The sequence below is a fragment of the Hypanus sabinus genome, chromosome 19 (assembly GCF_030144855.1).
Source record: "Hypanus sabinus isolate sHypSab1 chromosome 19, sHypSab1.hap1, whole genome shotgun sequence".
Classification (NCBI taxonomy): Eukaryota; Metazoa; Chordata; class Chondrichthyes; order Myliobatiformes; family Dasyatidae; genus Hypanus; species Hypanus sabinus.
In genome coordinates this window covers 8,954,272-8,976,523 of record NC_082724.1, presented here as the reverse complement: position 1 = coordinate 8,976,523, position 22,252 = coordinate 8,954,272, and the positions used below count along the sequence as shown (strand labels likewise).

The window sequence follows — 22,252 nt, the reverse complement described above, 5'->3', positions numbered from 1 at the left end:
TTTCTCCTCGGAGTGACGGAGGATGAGAGGTGATAGAGATGTACAAGATAATGAGAGGCATTGATTGTGTGGATAGTCAGAGGCTTTCTCCCAGGGCTGAAATGGCTAACAACAAGAGGGCACAGTTTTAAGGTGCTTGGAAGTAGGTACAGAGGAGATGTCAGGGGTAAGTTTTTTTACTCAGAGAGTGGTGAGTGCGTGGAATGGGCTGCCAGTGGCAGTGGTGGAGGGAATGATAAGGTCTTTAAGGAGACTCCTGGATGGGAACGTGGAGCTTAGAAAAATAGAGGGCTATGGGTAAGCCTAGGCAGTTCTAAGGTAAGGACATGTTCGGCACAGCTTTGTGGGCCAAAGGACCTGTATTGTGCTGGAGGTTTTCTATGTTTCTGTGTTTCTATAATTCTTTATTTATATAGTTGTTGAATGTTGATTTCTTTTTTGGTTGCATGTCATGCCAACACACCACGGCAAGTTTCCAATATTTGTACATGTATATGGTGAACAAAGTTGATCTGTGTTGATTCTTGAACAGATTACCATTGGAGCAAATGAAAACTTGGCCCTTTTGCAAGGGCTGAAGCCTGCGACGGAGTATCTGGTGACAGTGATTGCTCAGTACACCAACAGCATTGGGGAGTCTACTTCAGGCAAGGGGAGGACCAGTAAGTACCGTGAACTGATCTGATATGGAGATCTTGCTATCTACACTTGCTGAACGTTTTCCCCTCTCCGTCCTGTGATATCTGATATGATGGGATCAATTCCAGTGACTGTTGGATGTGCCCACCATTCTCTGAGCTAGCTGGAGGCTGGGTATCCTGCAGTGAGTGACATGCAAAAAGCTTCACCCCATCAACAAGGCATGAGGCAGAAGTGGGGTGGATTAACCTCTGCTTGTCTGGATGAATGTAGCCCTGACAGGTCTCAAGATCATTGACAGCATCCTGGGTGATGTTCCCAGGACTTGGCTTTTTAAAGCGTCATTTAGCATACAAATCACAAACGGATGGTATGGCAAAACCTCCATAAGATAATCCTTCATTACCCGCTACAGGCCCGCTACCTATGTTTTGTGAGTGTGCAGATGACTGAGAGCAAAAATGGGGAAACTCAGAGGAGATCAAAGTTCTTATTGACAGTGTTTTGCTAGCTGTTAAGTGAATACCTCTACATATAACCTCAGTGCGCACCTGTTGTCACTGGGCAAAAAATTGAACAGCACTAAATTTTTGCACACATTGGTCATTACAAATTGGAGGGAACATTGATCCTGGGTATTACTTATGTCTATGTATCCCTTGTAAATATTGCTTTTCAGACCATGAGATATAGGAGCAGAATTAGGCCATTTGGCCCATCAAGTCTGCTCCACCATTTCATCATGGCTGATCCATTTTCTCTCTCAGCCCCAATCTCCTGCCTTCTCTCCATATCTCTTCATGCCTTGGCTATTCAGGGATCTATCAACCTCTGCCTTAAATGACTTGGCCTCCACAGATGCTGTGGCAATGAACTTCACAGATGCTGTGGCAATCCTCTCTGGCTAAAAAATTCCTCCTCATCTCCATTCTAAAAGGACACCCATCTATTTTGAGGTTGTGTCCTCTGCTCTTAGACTCCCCCACCATAGGAAACATCCTTTCCACATCAACTCTGTCCAGGCCTTTCAATATTCGATAGGTATCAATGAGATTTCCCCCCTTCCCACCATTCTTCTGAATTCCAGTGAATAGAGGCCCAGAGCCATCAAACATTCCTCGTATGATACGAATCAAGATTTTTCATTGTCATTCATCACTACACAAGTGTAAATGATTGTTACTCTGGATCCCATGCAGCATTAAAAAAACACTATGAATATAAATACACAAGATTAGGGTGGAAATGGTTGCCACAAGAGGGCACAGGGTTTAAGGTGCTAGGGAGTAGGTACGGAGGAGATGTCAGGGGTAAGTTTTTTACTCAGAGAGTGGTGAGTGCTTGGAATGGGTTGCCGGCAATGGTGGTGGAGGCGGATATGATAGAGTCTTTTAAGAAACTTTTGGATAGGTACATGGAGCTTAGAAAAATAGAGAGCTATAGGTAAGCCCAGTAATTTCTAAGGTAGGGACTTGTTTGGCACAACTTTGTGGGCCAAAGGGCCTGTATTGTGCTGTAGGTTTTCTATGTTTCTATTAGCTTATATACATGGACTGCTTGTATGTACATAAAGAGATACTCCGATGATCTGTGTCATGGTCCCAACTTGAACAGCAGCAGGCACCTGTGTTTTGGCACTCCAGTTCCCCAGAGTATGGCTCGCAGCCATTGTCCCTTTAACAGTCAGACTGCCAATTACTGTCTGCCAGTTCCTGATCTACCCAGTTCTTCCTACTCCCACCCCAGCCCCCCATCACCTTACTAGTTTTCCCTTCTCCACCCACTCCATCTGCCCATCACCCTCACGTCCCCTTTAAGACTCAGGCTGTCGATTATTGCCTGCCACATACTTTCATGGAATGTCTATACTTAAAGGGCTCGTGCTGAGCACTCTGTGCTCAATCATAGGAGTTCCATTTCTCGTACTACTGTTTGTAATTTCGCCTTTGGGTTTTGTTTGTGTTGTCCTGTTTATTTCAAGTCTGAGTTAATTCTAGGTATTTCTCTGCACTTGGGGTCATCCCCATCCGTAGCTCTCTCATTACAGATCTGTACCTGTGACGCTGCTGCAAGTAACTTTTTCGTTGCACTTTTGCAGGTGACAATAAACTCGCCTTTGACTTTGAATCCCTAGTCCAGAGTTACTTAAAATGTATGAGCATTCTGCCTCGACAAGCTCAGGTCTATTTGTTAGACGTACACAGAAAACAAACATCAGAAAACCTACATCACCTCCCAAACTGTGCATCGGCTCATCAAGTATCCCCTCCAAGTTCAAAGTAAATTTATTTTCAAAATGAGTACTGTTACGTATCCTGTAACTGGATCATTCACCAGCAAAGATAGAGAGGTCCATTGAAGCCTGATGGCACTATTTTCAAACGTTTTTATTTATAAAGGGGCACAAAAGTAAGGTTAATACAAACATTCAGATAATATACGTCATCAATACTCAATCTAAAGCGCGGGTATAGTAATAATCATCATTAAGAAATAAGCTCTACTGTTGTCTAGGGGAAAATATATTGTCCTTTGGAAATATAAAAGTCACTTAGAAGTCTGCAGGCTTCAGCCTTTTGGGAATCGCTGGGTGTCATGTGTTGGAGAGAGAGAGAGAGATTGGTGAGAAAAGGAAAACTTGCCTGGGTCTTTATGAAGCAAATCCATTGAATCAGGGGAGCGGGCTCCCCCCGATGTTAGTTAAAAGTGGTTTTCCGTGATTCCAGCCACAGATTCCAGGCCCAGAATCTAATGCACGTGGCTTCCTTCAAAATGGCTTCCCGCTATGACGGGATCGCTATCGTGTCTTCTTGGTGCGTCTGAAGAGGTTGTCCCCCCCCCCCCCCAGACCCTCCTTTATACTTCCTCATGGGGTCGCAGGTGTCAATCAGGTTGGGATGATGCAATCTCTCTCTCAACCAGCCCACTTTGCCCGAGGGCTTTACACGTGGTCTCCATGAGACAATAGTCAATGTCGCCTTGTTTTGCATCCCGGTGGAACGCGGTATTCGGCACGTCTCTCTCTCTCCCATTTCCTGTGACCCCCCCCCCCCTCAACTAATGCTCTTGCGATTCTCACAAAGGAGGGGGCTGCGGACATAACGGTACAAAAATATTACTATACACAGTGGATTACAGTTAATTGGAACACTTTGGGACCAGTGCACTTTGGCCCAATTAGGTAGCTGCCCTAGCTAGCCAAAGTTTCATGGAAATAGTTCAAAAGGTATAAAAAACAGACAAACTCCTGTTTAACTGAGTAACAGGTTATGTATTTAAATGAAATACCAAACAAATTCGAACACTATCAAAACTACTACAGTATGCAAAACAGTTCTGAATTGCCTTACGCTTATTTCTCGCCAACTATCAGTGTCAAAAGTCATTACTTTGTGAACATAAACACACACAACCTATGCTATTTAAAAATTGTTCACTATAAACATAACGTATTGCCTAACGACCACATGGCGTGCGTGCAGCTGATGCTAGTGAGAAACCATTCAGCAACAGCTTCCTGTCCCAATTAAGAGGCGTAGTGTCCCAAATAAACAAAGGGAATCCTGACTATTTTCTCATTTAGTTTTTGCTCTTGAAGAGTTGTCTCAAATAAGTGGCTTCTACCCTGGTTAGCCAATGGCCCAATTAACCGGAATCCCTGGAGATTGATTTCCTTGCAGGCGTATGTAGGAAAATAAAGCAATGCAATAGAATTTACAAAAAGCAGCTAAACATACTTTGACTTTGACAAACCAAACCACTTAATCCAATCAACCACCCTGAATACTCCTTCCCTTTGCCACAAACACACAGTGGCTACAGTGTATAGTAGCTACAACAGTTACTTGGCTAGAGTCGTCCGACAACATGGCCCAAACACCCGGCCTATGATACCACATGGAAACAGCACCGCTTTCATGCTCCTTGCAAGTCGTACCACCATCCTGACTTATCACCGCACCTTCATTGTCATTAGATTTAAATCTTAGAGTCCTAGAACACTCTATTTCTCTAGAACTCAATCCCCTGAATCCTGGTGTCTTTTCTGCACCCTTCACAGAAGATCTTATGCCATCTGATCTGCTGAGTGTTTCCAAAACATTCTGTTTTATCTCAGATCTGATTTCCAGTAATCTTCATCAACCCCCTCCTCTTGTGAGCAATTTGCCCATCTGGCATTAACCTCATAGAGTAGCCACTGTGCATATAGCAAGCTATATAGCTATAAATGGCATCTCTATTTATACAGCTAGTTGTAAAGGGATCAGGAGAGGGGGTTCTCCAAATTATCGTCATGATCATTATGTGCCATGTCATATGACATGGGCGAACGTGGTCCTTCCATGATTGTTCTTGGCAAATGTTTCTACAGAAATGGCTTGCCATTGCCTTCTTCTGTGCAGTGTCTTTACAAGAAGTGTGACCCCAGCCGTAATCAATACTCTTCAGAGATTGAGTGCCTGTTCTCAAGGGTTGTATAACCATGTCTTCTGATCTGCACCAGCTGCTCATACGACCATCCTCTACCTGCTCCCATGGCTTTACGTGACCCTGATTAGGGGGCTAAGCAGGTGCCACACCTTGCCCAAGAGTGACCTGTAGGTTAATGGTGGGAAGGAGCACTTTACACCTGCTTTGGTAGAGATGTATCTCTACCCCACCACCCATCTACAACTTACACTATGTGATAGAATCATAGGGTACAGAAACAGGCACTTTGGGGTATTAAAGTCATAGCCATAGGGTACTATGACACAGAACCAGGTCATCTAGTTCCTGCTAAACTGTTACTCTGCCTAGTCCCATTGACCCACACCTGGACCATAGCCATCCACAGCACTCCTATCCACGTACCTATCCAAACTTCTCTTAAGTGTTGCAATCCCGAACCTGCGCCAACCACTTCCACTGGCAGATGGCACCACCATCTGGGTGAAGAAATACCCCTCACGTTCCCCTGAAACATTTCAGCTTTTACCCTTAACCTATAAACCTGTAGCCTTCATTGTTGTTTAAACATGCATCTCTTTCAGAGGTCATGCCGGGAACACTGAACTTCCGCGTCGCCACGGCTGGACACTTCTCACTGCGCTTGGCGTGGAGACCGCCCATCTTCCCTGTCCAAGGGTACCGGCTGACCTTCAAGCGCAGAGGTAAGAGGAAGGTTGCTATGCAGTGTGTACAACTGCCCATTGTGTATATTTGTTTTTTCTCCTTGGTGGCTTCAGGGAGGAGGAAGGCAGAGTAAATTTCAAAGGAACAACTTCTGTTCTGAATATTTGGATTAAAAGCAAAATTACTTTAGAAAAGAACGTGTCTGAAGAAGGTTTGCATTCTTCAGGTGTTTGCATTAATGTTCAGTGGGATGCGACCACTTTGGCAGCTAAAGGTGCTAAAGCTACTTCATTCCTCTTCAGAATCAGAATTAGAATCAAGTTTACTATCACTGGCTTATGTCGTGAAATTTGTTAATTTTACAGCAGCAGTCCAATGCAATGCATGATAAATAAATATGGAGTTACAGTAAGCATATGCATGTCTATTAAAAAGTTAAATTAAAATAAGTAGTACAAAAAAAACCCAAAATAAAAATAGTAATGAAAAGTAATGAAAAGTGTTGGTTGGAAAACTAAAAGGTAAAGGGCACAAAGTACACTGCAGATGCTGTGGTCAAATTAACACGTACAAACAAGCTGGATAAACTCAGCAGGTCGGGCAGCATCCGTTGAAATGATCAGTCAACGTTTCCGGCCGAGACCCTTTGTCAGGACTGAAGAAAGTCCTGCTGAGTTCATCCAGCTTGTTTGTACGTGTTAAAGGGTAAAGGAGTTGCCCAGACTTGTTGTACTTGGAACTCTTTTCGTTTCTACATCTTCATGTTGCGTAGATTATCTGGACAGGGAGTGTTTATTCTGGGTGATGGTACAAGGACAGGTAACACATCAAACCTTGAAGTGAATGGGCCATAGCAGCAGAAGACCACAAGCGTTCAATCAGAGGCCACTTTATTAGGTATTGCAGGTCCCTAATAAAGTGGCCTCTGAATATATATGCTTGGGGATGGGGCAGGAATGGGGCATGAAGCAGGTGTTTAAACTGGGACATAGGGACTAGGAGTGTGGTGTGAGGCCAAGTGGTTAAGGCGTTGGTCTAGTGATCTGAAGGTTGCTAGTTTGAGCCTCAGCTAAGGCAGCCTGTTGTGTCCTTGAGCAAGGCACTTAACTGCACAACACTTAACTCTGCGGCGACACCGGTGTATTCAGAGCAGGAATGTTGAGTTCTGGTCACCTCATTGTAGGAAGGATGTGGAAGTTCTAGAGAGGCTGCAGAGGAGTTTTACCAGGATGATGCCTGGATTAGAGAGCTTGTTTTATGAGGGGAGGATGAGTGAACTAGGGCTTTTCTCGTTGGAGTGAAGGAGGATGAGAGATGACTTGATTGAGATAAGAGGCATAGATCAAGTGGACAGATCAAAGACTTTTCCCCAGGGTGGAAGTGACTAATACAATAAATGGTTAACACAAAGGGGTGTAATTTTAAGGTGATTGGAAGGAAATATAAGGAGGAATGTCAGAGGTATGTTATTTCCACAGAGAGCGGTCCATGATTGAAATGTGCTACCAGGGGTGGTAGTAGAGGCAGATGCGTTAATGACATTTAAGAGACTCTGAGATAGGCACCGGGACGAAAGAAAAATGGAGGACTATGTAGCAAGGAAGCTTTAGATTGATCTTGAAGTAGGTTAAAGGGTTGGCACAACATTGTGGGCTGAAGGGCCTGTACTGTGCTGTAACGTCCTATATTTTCAGTTCTACGTTTTTACGTCTAATCTGGGATGGTTGAGTGTGCTTGGGCTTTTCTCTTTGGAGCACAGAAGTGTGAGGTGACTTGAATGAGGTGTACAAGATGATAAGAGACAAGACTACCAGCTTGCTTTTCCCGGGCCAGGAAGTCTAATATGAGGGGACATAATTTAAAGATGATTGGAAAAAATATAGGGGGGATGTCAGGGGTAGGTTGTTTTGCAGAGAATGGCAAGTGAGTGAAATGCGCTACTGGGGGTGGTGGTAGAGGCAGATACATTAGGGGCATTTTAGGCACTCTTACATACATGGATAATAGAAAAATGGAGGGTTATGAAGGAGGGGAGATTTAGATTGGTCTGCAAGTAGGCTATAAGGTCAGCACAACATCATGTACTGTGAAGTAGTGTTCTAAGTCCTATGGAATAAGGAGTAGGGATTCTTTATTCAGGGATAGTCTGTGAGAATTTCTGGAGCCTGAGTAGATGCATTAAACACCACCCCCCACACACTTTATTGGATGGGTCAGCAGAGAAGGTTGGCCACTTTCCAACGTGACCCTGACCTTGACCCTTCTTGCTGTGGCGTCTTCCACTTCGTGTTCTACTTGGTGTAATATGTGTCAGTGGCTATTGTTCCTCAGAAAAAAACTTTTTCCTCTGGGGGATAAGCGAGACTACAAATCGGGTTGGATCATCTTTCACTCCGTGCAGGTACTGATGAAGCGACCTTTCACTAATGTAGCTTCGGGCTTTGGATTTTGAATGATTGGAGGAAAAAATAGGAAGGGCTGGAAAACCTAATGTCTTCTTTTGAGCTCTGTGGAATGATGGCCCGGAGCCATGGCTGCTGCTTTCAGGAAACTTGGATTATTGTTTGGTGTGCGGTGGGTGTGTCTCAGACCGACACTGTCCCAAAGGAAATGCGAAATGCATAAAGCAGCGGAGGCTGCACGCCAGCCACTGCGCGGTGTACGGGTGCAGGGGAGAGGCGGGCATCTTAAATAAGCCCTCGCACTGCCTTTTCACGTTCCAAGTATGCAAACTGCCGCAGGAAGGTGTAATGCTCACTTGTAAAACAAGAAGTCATCCTGGCATGTCTGAGCAGTGTGAAAATAGTCTGCAATTTATTGGTGCTGGCTTGAACTTAGAACATAGAATACAGAACAGTACAGAACCTTTGACCCACAATAATGTGTTGACTTTAAACCTACTTCAAAGTTCAAAGTAAATTTATTATCGAAGTACATATATGTCACCATGTACAACCTTGAGATTTGTTTTCTTATGGACATACTCTATAGAATAATAACTAAAAAGGAACAAGGATGTTCAACCAGAGTGCAAAGACAACAAACTGCAATTAGAAAAGGAAGATAATAATCAATAAGTAAGTATTGAGAACATGAGATAAGGAGAGAGTGGTGAATCTGTGAAATTTGATGCCACAGGCAGTTGTGGGGGCCATCAATGAGTATATTTAAGGCAGGATTTGATAGATCCTTGATTAGTCAGGGCATGGAGGGATACAGGGGCTAAATTGCAAAGATACCATTAACATTGCTTATTTATTAGCCAAGAACTGTTATTTGTGTCAAGAACTACTTTGATGTTCAATCTTTGGGGTGTCTTGAAAGGCCTCATCCAACCCACTTATTGTATCCCAGAACTTGTTGCTTGCTCTCAATCCTGCCTTTCAATGCTATTCTTGCGTTAACTTGCTTTCCTCCTTATGTTGCTTGGTTGACAATTTGCTCGCTGTCCCTAAAGGTGTAAAATTTTTTGGTATTTTTTAGGAAAAGCTAGTATTTTGTCCAAAGGCTAGTGTTTTGTTTTAGAGGCTCCATAATCCCTGTCAGATCTCCAGCCTCCACTACCAACATCTATAGGACAACTGCCAATCACCTTTAACCCTGAACCAACTTTTGCTGAGTACCAAGGCTCACCTAAGAGTTTGTGAATGATACAAGGGTGTATCATTCCAAGGGTGAGAGAAACTGAACTACATTGTAAGCTTCCATCAGGTCTCCTCTCAGCCTCAGATGTTCCATTGAAAACAACCCAAATTTGCCTTGCCTCTTCTTACAACTCATACCCTCCCTAATCCAGGCAGAATCCTGGCAAACCTTTTCTGAACTCTTTCCAAAGCCTCCTTGTCCTTTCAGTGAAGGGCAAGCAGAATTCAATGTTCAAAGTAAATTTTATTATTAAAGTACATAAATGTCACCATATACAATCCTGAGATACATTTTCTTGAGGGCATACTCAACTATTAAATATAACCAATACCAGATCAATGAAAGATTGCATCCTTTTGGGCATTCAACCGGAGTGTAGAAGACAACAAACTGTGCAAATAAAAAAGAAGAAATATTAATAATAAATAAATAAAAATATAAATGAAGAGTCCTTGAAAGTGAGTCCATTGGTTCTGAGAGCATTTCAATGATGGGGCAAGTGAAGTTGAGTGAAATTAACCCCTTTGGTTCAAGAGCCTGATGACTGAGGGGTAATAACTGTTCCTGAACCTGGTGGGTACTGCACACTTTACTCCAAATGTGGCCAAACCAAAGTTTTATCTTCCACTGTTGTAGGATTCTAGGATTTCAAACAGTAGGTTACCAATATTTATTTTACTTTTTTGAAGTGCTTCCTGGTGTTAAGATGCTCTCCCTGGGGGTGCAGATGAATCTGATGAGGATTTAGGGAGATTGTGTTGGTGCTATCGAACCACAGATCTGAGGTGAAGTTTATTGTGGTTTGTTGAAAGCCAAAACTTTGTGGGACAGGTTCTGAAATTAAGAAAGGAAACATTTTGTAAACATTAATATGTTAGTATGGAATTAAACCTTTATTGTGGGTTGAGCTGTTTTGAAACATAAAGGGGTAGATATTTCAAAGTCTATTAAAGTTCAAAGTTTATTATCAAAGTACATAGATGTCACCATATACAAACCTGAGATTTGATTTCTTGTGGACATCCTCAGTAAATCCAAGAAGAATAATAGAATCAATGAAACACTACACCCATGCGGATGGAGAAACAATCAATGTGCAATAGACAACAAACTGTTTGCATTTGCACAGTTTGCTGTCTTCTGCACTCTGACCGCCCTGTTGGGCAGTCTTCCATTGATCCTGTTATGGTTATTACTCTATAGATTTACTGAATATGACCTCAAGAAAATTAATCTCAGGGTAGTATATGGTGACATAACTGTACTTTGATAAAAATATTTACTTTGAACTTTGAAGCTGTGCACAAGAAAAAAAGAAATAATAATAATAAATAAATAATCAATAAATTTCAAGAACACGAGATAAAGAGTCCTTGAACGTGAGTCCATAAATTGTGGGAACAAGCCAGTGATGAGGCAAGTGAAGTTTAGTGAAGTTATCTGCACTGGTTCATGGACCTGATGGCTAAGAGGAGGTAACTGTTCCTGAACCTCGTGGTGAGGGTGCTGAGGCTCCTGTACCTTCTACTTGGTGGCAGCAGAAGGAAGAGAGCATGTCTTGGGTGGCAGGAGTCCTTGATGGCAGATGCTGCTTTCCTGCGATCGTGCTCCTGTTGTTGTCTTTCATCATGAAAGCTGTTCAGGTATTAGGAATTCAGAATTAGGATCAGGTTCATTATCACAGACACGTGTTGCTGTTTTAAAGCAGTAGTTACAGTACAAAACTTTAAAAATTGCTATAAGTTACAAAAATAACTAAATAGAATCAGGTAACACACAAAATGCTGGTGGAACACAGCAGACTAGGCAGCATCTATAGGGAGAAGCACTGTCGACATTTCGGGGCGAGACCCTTCATGAAGGGTCTCGGCCCGAAATGTCGACAGTGTTTCTCCCTATAGATGCTGCCTGGCCTGCTGTGTTCCACCAGCATTTTGTGTGTTTTGTTTGAATTTCCAGCATCTGCAGATTTCCTCGTGTTTGCTAAATAGAATCTGAATCAGGTTTAATATTACTGGCATATGTCGTGAAATTTGTTGTCTTTGTTGTTCTGAAATAGTGCTAAATGCAAATAGTGAGTGTTCATGGGTTCATTGTCTGTTCAGAAATCCGACAGAGGGGATGAAGCTGTTCCTGAATCATTGAGTGTGTGCCTTCAGTCTCCTGTACCTCCTCCCTGATGGTAGTAATGAGAAGAGGGCATGTCCTGAATGGTGTGGATCCTTAATGATGAGTGCTGCCTTCTTGAAAATATCCTTGCTGGTTATGGATTTATTTAGTGATAGAGTGTGGAGTTGTCCCTTCCAGTCCTTTGGGCCAGGCTGTACCAGCAATCCTCAAACTTTGATTTTACCCTAGCCGAATCATGGGCAAATTAACAACGACTTAGTAACCTACCCCATGCATCTTTAAACTGTGGAAGGAAATGAGAACACCCAGGGAAAGCCCATGCATTCCATGGGCCGGATTTCTAGAGTCTCTTTACAGAATGGCGCTGGAATTAATCTCTGCACTGAGCTGTAATGGCATTGCACCAGCTGCCACGGTGTCCATGGTGGGGAATGATATGCCAATGATGGAACTAGCTGAGTATACAACCCTCTGCAGCCTCTTTCAAACCTGTGTATTGGGGCTTCCCTATGAGGCAGTGATGGAACCAGGCAGAACGCTCTCCATTGTACATCTGTAGAAGTTAGTAAAGCTCTCTGGTGGCATACCAAATCTCCTCAATTTGGTCACTGCTCTACTTTCTCCTGACACAGGGTTCCACTGAAGATCATTGTTTGATGGAACTAAATTTTGGAAGTGGGATACACTGTGCAGCCACAGCCCTCCTTCTGCCTGTCACGTGGCCTCACCTAGATCCACCTCTCACCTGTCAGCTCTTGCTCGACCCCTTCCCCTCACCTCTTTGCATTGGCCATCTCCCCAAATCCAGTTCAACTTGAAATGTCAACCATCCCTTTCCCTCCTCCAAAGCTGGTCCTGCATTCCTTCGGTGGTTTGTCAAATTTTTGCTTGCTTTCTTTCTCAGCTCTGAGGAAGCATCTTCGACCTGAAACGTTAACTGTTCCTTTTTCCACGGATGCTGTCTGACCTGCTAACTTTTCCCAGCGTTATCTGTTTCATATCACATTGTCAAAGCCCATATGGTTCACTAATGCTCCTTAAGGAAAGACGCCCTGACATCTTTGTCTGCCTGGCTTACATGTGGCTCCAGACCATCCAATATGGTTGGCACACTCGCCCAGGGACAATCAAGGATGGATGATAAATGCTGGTGTCGGCAGTGATGTATCCAAACAAAACTACTCCTGCTCTGATTTGCTTGTGTGGCCTTCAGGACATTTACTTTATAACTAGATTTTACTTCAAAGGAGATGTCAGATGTGACGATAAAAGGAAAAACTTTGAGCCTATACTTAAAAGGTGAAACTTGTGCACGACATTGAAAATGTTTTATCTCAGCTGTTGGTAGATGCCTGAACATTCACTAAGGTACTCATGGATGAATATTGAAAAAAGAGATAAATATTAGCTTTATTTCTCACATGTACATTGAAACATCAAAACAGACAGTAAAATGCATAGCTTGCTTCGATTCAAATCAGCGAGGAATATACTGGGCAGCCCGCAAGTGTCACTATTCTTCCAGCATGCCCACAATTCACTAACCCTAACTGTGTGTCTTCGAATGTGGGAGAAAGCCAGAGCCCCTGGAGGAAACTCACACGGTCACGGGGAAAACGTACAAACTCCTTACAGACAGCGGCAGGAATCAAACCTCCATCACCACGCTTGCTGTGTTCAGTTTCTCGGCCGGAATCGAATCAGATTTCAGCAAGCGAAGCAGCATTTAATTACAGGTTGACTCACAATTTGGCACGCCTAATTAACATGTCAGTGCTGGAGCAGGCAGAACTGGAAAGAAGCCATTAAGCTGGGAAAAAGAACTAGAAAGAGATGTTGCCGAGATTTGAGTGATGTTGTGGGGAGAGACTGAGCAGGTTGGAATTATTTTTCATAAACACAAGAACTTCTGCAGATGCTGGAAATCCAAAACAACACACACATAAATGCTGGAGGAACTCAGCAAGTCAGGCAGCATTTACGGAAATGAATAAACATTCGATGTTTTGTGTCAAAACCCTTCTTCAGGACTTATTGCAGAAGAGGAGAACGTGGGGTGATCTTACAGAGGCGTACAAAATCCTGAGGGGTATAGATAGGATGAATACACAGAAACTTATTTTCCAGGGTTGGGGGATCAAGAACTGGAGCGCATAGGTATAAGATTTTTTGCATTTGCACAGTTTGGTGTCTTCTGCGCTCTGGTTCAATGTCCTGGTTGGGTGATCTTCCACTGATTCTGATATAGTTATTAATCTATAGATTTGTTAAGTATTTTTGCAAGAAAATTACTCTCAGCTTTGTATATGCTGATATATATGTACTTTGATAAAATTTACTTTGAACTTGAAAAGATTAGAGGGGAAAGATTTAATGGAAATCTGAGGGGCAACCTTTTTTCATTCGGGGGTGGTTTGCATCTGGCTCGATCTGCAGAGGGATGTGGTAGAGGCAGGTACATTAACGGCATTCAGAAGGTATTTGGACATTACATGACCCCTTAGTTAAAGATAGTGGTCCATGTCATAAAACAAGGGCAGGAACCCCTGGTTAAGGGGGTTATGGTCCAAACACAAGCAAATGGGACCGAGCTTAAATGGAAATCTTGTTTAGCATGGATTGATTTGGTTCAAGGACCCATTTCCATGTTGTTATAATACAATGGGTGGCATGGTAACTAGCAGTCAGTGCATTGCTTCACAGTGAATGGTCATTGACTGGGGTTCGATTTCCACCATTGTCCTCCAGCCCTTTACCTTTCCTACCCACCTGGCTTCACCTATCACCTGACAGCTATCCTCCTTCCCCTCCCCCTACCTACGTGGGTTTCCCCTGGGTGATCCAGTTTCTGCTTACGTTCCAAAAGACATATGGTTAGGGTTAGTGAGGAGTGGGCATGCCGTGTTGCTGCCAGAAGCATGGCGACACTCCCCCAGCACAATCTCGAGCCGTCTTGGTCATTGACGCCAAGCGGCGCATTTCACTGTATGTTTCGATGTACGTGTGACATATAAGGCGAATCTTTAAAAGGCTGTGAAGAGAAAGTCAGAGATAATCTTTCAGACCTCCACAGACACTGCCTCGTCTGCTGTCTACTTCCATCACTTCATGTTTTCTTACAAATTCTCATCATCTTCAGTATTTTGGTTTTAAAATAAAAGCTGACAACACAGTGGATTAAAATTCCAATAATGCAGTGGATTTAGGGACGGTGGTTCTGGTTTTTGGATTTTCAGGGGTTTTGGAAGTTATCGCAATATTAACAGCTCGACACACATATAACTCACCTTTCTCGATGTTGTACAGTGTTATAATGTTAAACACAAGAAAGCCTGTCAACACCGGAAATCCAAAGCAACTCCAACAAAATGCAGGAAGAATGCAGCAGGTCAGGCAGCATCTATGGATATGAATAAACAGTCAGCGTTTTGAGCCGAGAACCTTCTTCAGGACTGAAAAAGAAGGGGGACGACACTAGATTAAAAAGAGGAGGCTATGGACTGACATGTCAGAACATTATTAGAATAAATTTCCCTGTGAACCCAGTAAATTTTAAAGGAACAAGATCCTGGTCAGATTAAAGAGCATGTGGGAACCATTATCCCGGAGAGGGCAGCGAGCATTGCTTAGCGTGCTGGGTCCTTTTACCAAAGTGCCTGTCCATACACCTCCCTACACTGTGCACCATCTGCCATTTTGCCCACTCCGTTATTCGAAGTCCTCCTGTAGACTTCCAATACAGAGGTGAAATTGATTTAATTCACCCTAAGATGAAATTAGATGTCCACTGACAATTCTCCCACCTCTGCTTTCAGGAGATGCAGATAACCAGCTGAAAGAGAAGGCCCTGAGTGCGAACTCAGCCTCCTTCACTCTCGAGGAGCTGCTGCCAAATACTGAATACGTCATCACCATTCAGCCCATACACCCGGGCAACAGAACACTGCCGTCTTCCATCAGTGGAAGGACATGTAAGTACCTCTGAGGGGTAGACACCACGACCTGGGGGATCTCAGTAAGCATCGGGTACACTCTCAGAGACTCCAACACAGGGAGACTTTGTACTCCTTAAGGCAATTCGAGGGCTGGCTTGTTAATTAAAATAATACGGACTCTTTTTTTGTGCTTTCAGTGGCTCTGAAACCGGTACAAGCACTGACCGTTCAAAATGTGACTCCCCAGACTGCGGAGATCAGGTGGCGAGGCGTGAGAGGAGCCACAGGTTACCTACTGAAGTGGGGACCTTCTGCAGGTGAGAACATCTGACCAGGCATCCGAAGAGATTGGCTTGTGAGACCATAGTGATTATCTGGTAAAACCCGCATTAATCAAACGCACAGCTCTACCAGGGGTGTTCAACCATTCATGCAATTAGCTCTCGGTTTGGAATCTCTCCAGGCAAAACATTATTGCATATTGTTTAACAGTAGATAAATGTCTGCTCCACTTTGCTTGACATTTCTCATTCTGTCTCTATTCAGGAAGAGATGTTTTGACAGTCACCCTCAATCCTTCCACCGAATTTTACCAAATTCAAGGTCTGCTGCCAAATACTGATTACACAGTAACATTAGTTGCGCTATATGGAAGAACAGAAGGACCTTCTGCCAGTACGAGAATGAAAACAGGTACCAGTTGCACCTGAAAGTTAAGACTGCATCAGCCGCAAACACAACAGCTGATATTTGTGTGTTCCAGGTGTTTCCAACTCTGACTCGCCATCTCCACATCAACGTCCTTTGCTATTACACCTTTCCTTGCAATTTCCCCCCTCCCAGCCACTCAAAAAGCAAAGTGGCTTTCCGTTAGCAAGAGAAAATCTGCAGATGCTGGGAATCCAAGCAACAAAGACAAAATGCTGGAGGAAATCAGCAGGCCAGGCAGCATCTATGGGGGAGAAAAAAGCAGTCCTGCTGAAGGGTCTCGGCCCAAAACATCGACTGTACTCTTTCCCAGAGATGCTGCCTGGCCTGCTGAGTTCTGCCAGCATTTTATTTTGTGACTTTTCAGTAGTCAAGGATTTTTGACAGTCAAAAATTATTTCTTTCCATCTCAGAATCATATTTATTAAAACTGAAATATGTCATGAAATTTGTTGTTTTGTGACAGCAGTGTTGTGTAATACATAATAACTGATTACTTTAAGGGAGGAAGAAAGGGAAATGGGGGTGAAAGGGGTTGAGAGAGCGAGAGAGAGGGTGTAGTTGAGAGAGAGAGAGAGAGAGAGGTGCGTGAGAGAGCAAGAGAGAGAGATGGAGAAGGAAAGGGAGAGAGATGGAGAAGGAAAGGGAGAGAGATGGAGACGAGAGAGAGGAACAGCAAGGTAGTGTTCATGAGCCATTCAGAAATCTGATGGCAGAAAGGAAGAAGCTGCTCCTAAAGCATTGAGTGTGGGTCATCTGGCTCCTGTACCTCCTCCCTCTAAATAGTAACAAGAGTAGGGCATGTCCCAGATTGTGAGGGTCCTTCTCGAGACACCATCTGTTGAAGTTGACCTTGAAGGTGGGGAGGGTTGTGCTCATGATGGAGTCTACAGCCTTCTGCAGCCCCTTGTGATCCAGTGCGTCAGAGCTTCCATACCAGGCAGTGATGCCACCAGTCAGAATGCTTTCCACTGCACTTCACTTTTGTGATGGTGAACGAGAAACCAGTTTTACTTGGTTTGAAGATGCATTTGTTTTGTCAATGCCTCTATGATTTTTCACCCGGGCTGCTGATAAACTTGAGGATGAGTCTTCAGTTTCTGTAAGCTCCTGACTGATCCAGGATGGCTGGTCACTCTGCTAAACACTTTCTCACATCATACCGAGGCCCAGGATCTGGGTCACAACTAGGAAGTGATGGGTGGCCTTTAAATACTTCAGTTTAGATACATTCCTGTCTGGGAAAAGGATTGCAAGATTAAAGCCAGGACTCCCTGGAGGGGCAAGTGGAGAGGTAAATAGGATTTTTTTTAAAAATGAAGGCCTGGCAGAGTTTACAATTCTCTGAAGTTTTTCCTGATTCTGTGCGTTGGTACCCCCATACTAGTCGGTGATGTTTCCAGTCAGAATGTTTTCTGTACATCCGTAGAAATCACTGTGTGAGTATCTTCCCCCAGACTATGGAGTGATTGAAGTTAGCCCACAACCACCGCCTTCTCAGGGGCAATGAGAACGTAGCACGGTGGTGTAGTGGTTAGCACAATGCTTTACAGTACCAGCGACCGGGGTTCAATATCCGCCATCGCCTGTAAGGAGTTTGTAACGTTCTCCCCACGATTGCGTGGGTTTCCTCCCACAGTCCAAAGATGTATGGGTTGGTAGGTTAGTTGGTCGTTGTAAATTGTCCCGTGACTAGGCCAGGATGAAATCAGGGGATCGCTTGGCGATGGTGCTCAGAGGGTCGGGAGGGCCAATTCCACACTGAGTGTCAATAAAAAAATAACACTAGACTTGACTGCAACTCCCAGATCCCGTCCAAAACAAAACACACAATTCATCAACATCAAAGTGTCCCTTGACCTCCGGGGCAATTCATTTCCTTTCAAAGTAACCACAGGAGCTTTGTACTTCCATTGCATATAAATCTTTATTTAGAGGTACCTATAGCTGTGCTGCCAAAACAACATTAGTTTGGAGCATAATGAAAGATAATAAACTGCAGATTACAGACCAGGAAATGCAAAAGCCTCTGTTTCTTTGGCCTTGGTATTCAATCCAAGAGGAAACAATTGGAGAGACACCGACAATGAGTGGGCAGCTTACCGTCCAATGAGAGGAAAGCTAATGGGTCAAGGCAATGACTGGGCAGCTTATTCTCCAATGAAAAGAAAGCTAATGGGTCAAAGCAATGAGTGGGCAGCTTACCCTCCAATGAGAGGAAAGCTAATGGGTCAAGGCAATAACTGGGCAGCTTACCCTCCAATGAGAAGAAAGCTAATGGGTCAAGGCAATAACTGGGCAGCTTATTCTCCAATGAAAAGAAAGCTAATGGGTCAAAGCAATGAGTGGGCAGCTTACCCTCCAATGAGAGGAAAGCTAATGGGTCAAGGCAATAACTGGGCAGCTTACCCTCCAATGAGAGGAAAGCTAATGGGTCAAGGCAATGACTGGGCAGCTTACCGTCCAATGAGAGGAAAGCTAATGGGTCAAAGCAATGACTGGGCAGCTTACCGTCCAATGAGAGGAAAGCTAATGGGTCAAAGCAATGACTGGGCAGCTTACCCTCCAATGAGAGGAAAGCTAATGGGTCAAGGCAATGACTGGGCAGCTTACCGTCCAATGAGAGGAAAGCTAATGGGTCAAGGCAATGACTGGGCAGCTTACGGTCCAATGAGAGGAAAGCTAATGGGTCAAGGCAATGACCGGGCAGCTTACCGTCCAATGAGAGAAAGGCTAGTGGAACAAGGAGGACTTTGGAGAACTGCAGGATGAAGATGATGAACTCAAGAGCTGCTGGAACTTTTATTCAACATCACTTGTACTTTCTTTGTATCTGCTGCACTACATTCTGTATTCCGTTTTCTTTTTTCTACCTCAGTGTTCTTTTGTAAGGAATGATGAGTCTGGATGGCACACAAAGCAACCCGTTTCCATAGTGATACACACAAAATACTGGAGAGACACAGCAACTATGGGAAAGAGTAAACAGTTAATGTTTCGGTCCAAGACCCTTCATCAGGACTGGAAAGGAAGAGGAGAAGTCAGAATAATAAAGAGGGGAGGGGGAGAGGAAGAAGAAGTACAAGATGGTAGGTGGAAGGTGAAACCTTCAGGGGGAAGGGTGAAGTTAAGAGCTGGGAAGTTCATTGGTGGAAGAGAAACAGGGCTGGAGAATGGGGAATCTGATAGGAGAGGACAGAAGACCACCGAAGAAAGGGAAGGAGGAGGAGCACAGAAGTGAGGTGGTGGGCAGGTAGGGAGATGACGTAAGAGAGAGAAACAGGGATGGTGAATGGGGATGGGCAACCACCTCTGTACATGTGAAATTAATAAACTATTTCCAATTCCAATTTTGAGAGATTGCCTTAAGGTTGGAATATAGAACAATACAGCACAGGAAGTGGCCCCACAATGTTGTGCTCAGCTAATAAGATTTGTATTCAAAACAGCTAAACTCATCCTTTCTTCCTACACAGGGTCCACATCCTTCCATCTCATGTGCCTATTTACATACAGTGGACTCTGGTTAATTGGGCCATCAGTTAATCGAGTCAGCCACTTATTTGGGACAGCTTTTAAAGAACAAAAACTTACTGAGAAAATAACTGTGGTTCCCAACATTTGTTTGGGACACTCTGCTTAATTGGGGCAGGAAACTGGGAGACTGTTGTGGGACAGGAGACTGCTGCAGAACAGTTTCTAACTAGTGTTAGTCGTGTGCACATGTCTAGCTGTTAGACACTATGCAATGCTTAAAGGGAACAGTTCTTAAATAGCGCCAATTGTGTCTATTTGTGTTATGGTATTTATTCAGGGTGATGGACGCCAATTAACAAAGCAGTCATCTTTCATAATTTTTATTTGACTTTAAAAAATTTAAGACCCTTGCTAAATGCCATGAAAAGATTTGACACTTGCCAAAAAAATTACCATAGATGTCTGTTCCTTTACAGTCAATCAAAAGAATATAATAGCATACTTAGATAAATTCCTCCATTGAGAACTATTAGGAACTAATACACAGTTTTATAGCACTGAAGAGGTATTGGTAGTGTTCTAATTTGTTCTGCATTTCATTTAAGTAGATAATTTGTTACTTGGTTAAACAATTGTTTTTCTTTTTTTATATATCATTTTAACTATTTCCATGAACCATCGTTTCATTGGGGCAGCTACATACTTGGGCCAAATTGAACTGGTCCTGATGTGTCCTAGTTAACTAGAATCCACTGAATATTTAGAGATGCAGAGCCGAACAGGCTCTTCCAGCTCAATAGGTTACACTGCCCAGCAACTCGCCTATTTAACACTAGCCTGATCACAGTACACATTACAATGGCCAATTACATGACTAACCGGGACACCTTTGGATTGTGGAGCACCTGGAGGAGACCTCTCGAACACCTCTATCAAATTGAAGAGTCTCTTAAAGAGCTCTATCTTATTTGCTTCCACCACCACCCTTGTCAGTTCATTCCAGGCACCCACCACCAAAAATCTTGCCCTACGTATCTCCTTTGAATTTACCCTCTCTCACCCTAAATTCATATCCCCTGGTATTAGACACTTGATTTTGAACCTGGTTGACTATTCTGTCTCTGCATCACATATTCTAATAAAGCTCCATCAGGTCTCCTCTCATACTTTGCAGCTCCAAAGGAAACAACCCCCGGTTTGTCCACCCTCTAGTCACCATTTTGGTAAACCTCTTACACACCATCTCTAAAGCCGTCACATCCTTCACGTAATGGGGTGACTAGAATACTCAAAGTTCCAAAAAGTTCTAAGCTCAAAGTAAATTTATTATCAAAATATGTATGTCACCATATACAACCCTAAGATTAATTTTCTTGCAGGTATACTCAATAAATCTATAGAATAATAACTATAACAGAATCAATGAACAACCACACCAACTTTGGCACTCAATCAGAGTGCAAAAGACAACGAACTGTGCAATGCAAAAAGAAATAAATGAGGCAAAGTTGGCAGAGCTGGGACTTTTCTCTTTGGGGCATAGAAGGATGAGAGGGGACTTGATAGAAGTCTACAAGATTATGAGAGGCATAGATAGGGTGGTTAGCCAGTACCTGTTTCCCAGATTAGGGAAGATATCAGGGGTAAGTTTTTTTACATAAAGGGTTGTGAGTGCCTGGAATGACTTGCCAGGGATGGTAGTGGAGGCTAAAACATTAGGGGTATTTTAGAGCCTCTTGGACAGGTACATGGATGAAAGAAAAATAGAGGGTTATGGGGTAGTGTGGGTTTAGTACTTTTTTTAATAGAATATAAGGGTTGGCACAACATTGAGGGCTGAAGGGCCTGTACTGCGCTGTAGTATTCTAGTGTTCTAGTATAATAATAAATAAATACATAATAAACATTGAGAACATGAGATGAAGAGTCCTTGAAAGTAAGTCCATTGGTTGTGGGAACATTTCAGTGATGGGGCAAATTAACTTGAATGAAATTATCCCCTTTGGTTCAAGAACCTTATGGATGAGGGGCAGTAACTATTCCTGAAGATGGTGTAACTCGTGACTCCAGATGCGATTTAACTAAATTATGTTGTTAATCTGTTGGGTGATACTTGACACTCACCTGATTTTTTTACTTCTTCCTCCCTTTCCTTTCCTTAAGATTTGGCAGAAAACCTTGTTTTGACGACAATTGGGATTAGTCCGACTGCTATCCGCGTGACGTGGAATCCCCAGCATGATGCCAGCTCTTACAGAATAGAATGGAGGAAAGCCACAGGTAACACCAGGCAACTTGTAAACACGAGAGATTCTGCAGGTGCCAGAAACCCGGAGTAACACACACAAAATGCTGGAGGAACTTGGCAGGTCAGGCAGCATCCATAGAAAGGAATAAATTATCTATATTTTGGGCCAATACCCTTCAGGCAAGGAATTTTGCTTATTCCTTTCTATAGATTTTGCCTGATTTGCTGAGTTCTTCCATTATTTTGTATAAACCAATGTACTTATGCCCTGATGTGAAAACAATGAAATAGGCATTGGAGTAAGGCACAAAATTACTCAAGCTTTCTTAGCTTTTCAGAAATATTATGAATGATC

At 43.3% G+C, this 22,252-nt stretch overlaps 1 protein-coding gene across 1 annotated transcript in view; it reads left to right on the top strand.

The window, feature by feature from the left end:
* Nucleotides 1–22,252, top strand: part of col7a1 (collagen, type VII, alpha 1) — a 320,662-nt gene that overhangs the window by 60,601 nt on the left and 237,809 nt on the right. Inside the window, exons 8-13 of the mRNA XM_059943970.1 lie at nucleotides 533–662; nucleotides 5,673–5,792; nucleotides 15,345–15,500; nucleotides 15,662–15,781; nucleotides 16,011–16,157; nucleotides 21,813–21,929. Coding sequence (XP_059799953.1) covers nucleotides 533–662; nucleotides 5,673–5,792; nucleotides 15,345–15,500; nucleotides 15,662–15,781; nucleotides 16,011–16,157; nucleotides 21,813–21,929 — 790 coding nt within the window. The remainder of the gene's footprint in view (nucleotides 1–532; nucleotides 663–5,672; nucleotides 5,793–15,344; nucleotides 15,501–15,661; nucleotides 15,782–16,010; nucleotides 16,158–21,812; nucleotides 21,930–22,252) is intronic.